The sequence below is a fragment of the Chrysochloris asiatica genome, unplaced genomic scaffold (genome assembly GCF_000296735.1).
Source record: "Chrysochloris asiatica unplaced genomic scaffold, ChrAsi1.0 scaffold00011, whole genome shotgun sequence".
Lineage (NCBI taxonomy): Eukaryota > Metazoa > Chordata > Mammalia > Afrosoricida > Chrysochloridae > Chrysochloris > Chrysochloris asiatica.
In genome coordinates, this window is record NW_006408529.1 from 36,257,637 (window position 1) to 36,258,979 (window position 1,343).

General features: G+C 34.5%; 1 protein-coding gene across 1 annotated transcript in view; it reads left to right on the forward strand.

Moving 5' to 3' along the window:
• DCTN6 (dynactin 6) overlaps nt 1-898 on the forward strand; it is a 29,457-nt gene extending 28,559 nt beyond the window's left edge. The window contains exon 7 of the mRNA XM_006834490.1: nt 800-898. Coding sequence (XP_006834553.1) covers nt 800-898 — 99 coding nt within the window. The remainder of the gene's footprint in view (nt 1-799) is intronic.
• Nucleotides 899-1,343: the final 445 nt, after the last annotated feature.

The following is a 1,343-nucleotide window of genomic DNA, read 5'->3' on the forward strand; positions in this document are numbered from 1 at the left end:
AGATCCTTATTAAAAATAAAGATTCTCCATACTTACTGAGGAGTCCTTGTGTGGCACTGTAGGATAAGTACTGGAATGCTAACCCCAAGGTTAGAAGTTTAAACCCACGAGCCGTTCCTCGGAAATCCTTTACAGAATCAACTCATTAGCACTTAACAACACCACCAGACATACTGATTGATTCATAGTGTCTAGGGAACGTGTCCTGGTGTGGCGCTGTAGGATAAGCACTGAACTGCTAACCATAAGATCGGTGGTTCAACCTCACCAGTCACTCCTTATAAACCCTGTACAAGGTCACTATGTGTCAGAACTGACTCAATGGCAGTTAACAATAGCAATAACAAGGAAGAAGGGTCCTAAAAATCCTTATTTTTCATAAGTATCCCAAGTGAGTTTTACAATCAGAGAAACTTGGGCAATGCTAATACATGATGAGTAACAATCAGCTGAAGAGATCACAGCTTTGTGATTATGTAGGTAGTGTGGAAAGTGTTATACTTTGATTATTTCACTTATATGGCTTTCTTGAAAGGCCACATTGAAATCTTGGAAGCAAGGTTGAAAACTGATTTATGTATAAAGTCATAGTATATATTACATGTTAATTGTATATGTAAAATCATATGACTTTTTCTTATTACCAAATTAATAAATGTTACTGCAAAACAAAAAAGCAGGTAAGCCAAAATAAGTCACTAAAAATTTCCTATAGTTCCACGGCCTACAGGTAACTATATCTACCTGGTACTCTTGACTTTGCTGCTTGCTAGTCAATGTCTAATGATCTTTTCTTCAGCCTCAGACACTACAGCTGGATTTCCTGATGAAAATCTTGCCAAACTATCACCACTTAAAGAAGACTACAAAAGGAAGCTCAACTCCAGTGAAGAGCTAAAAGCAGTATACGACACCAAGAAAATAATCCATCTGTAACCACTGTCTTGTGAAGGACCATAGTGTTTGTGTGGTCTTAGCAGCTCACAAAACAGTGCATGTTGACTCTTTTCTAAATTGAGTTAGAGAGGAAAGTAATGTATTTTTATTCTGTCCTCTATAATTTTATTTAATACATTTGCATGAAATGTATTATTTCCCCATATTGTTGCTCCTTTTCTGATAATTTACATACTTAGTTTATTTTTCTTTTGTTCTATAAAATATTGTCTACAAATTTTCATTATGTAAGACTACGCATTATAAGAAAGGGCATATTGTTATGTATTTATATCCTAACATAAACTAAATAAAAGTGCTGATGGCAAGACTTTAGTGAGTATTCTTTAATGTTTTTCTGCTTGCATTATTTATTTTTCCCAAAATAGCTACCTTAAATTTTTATT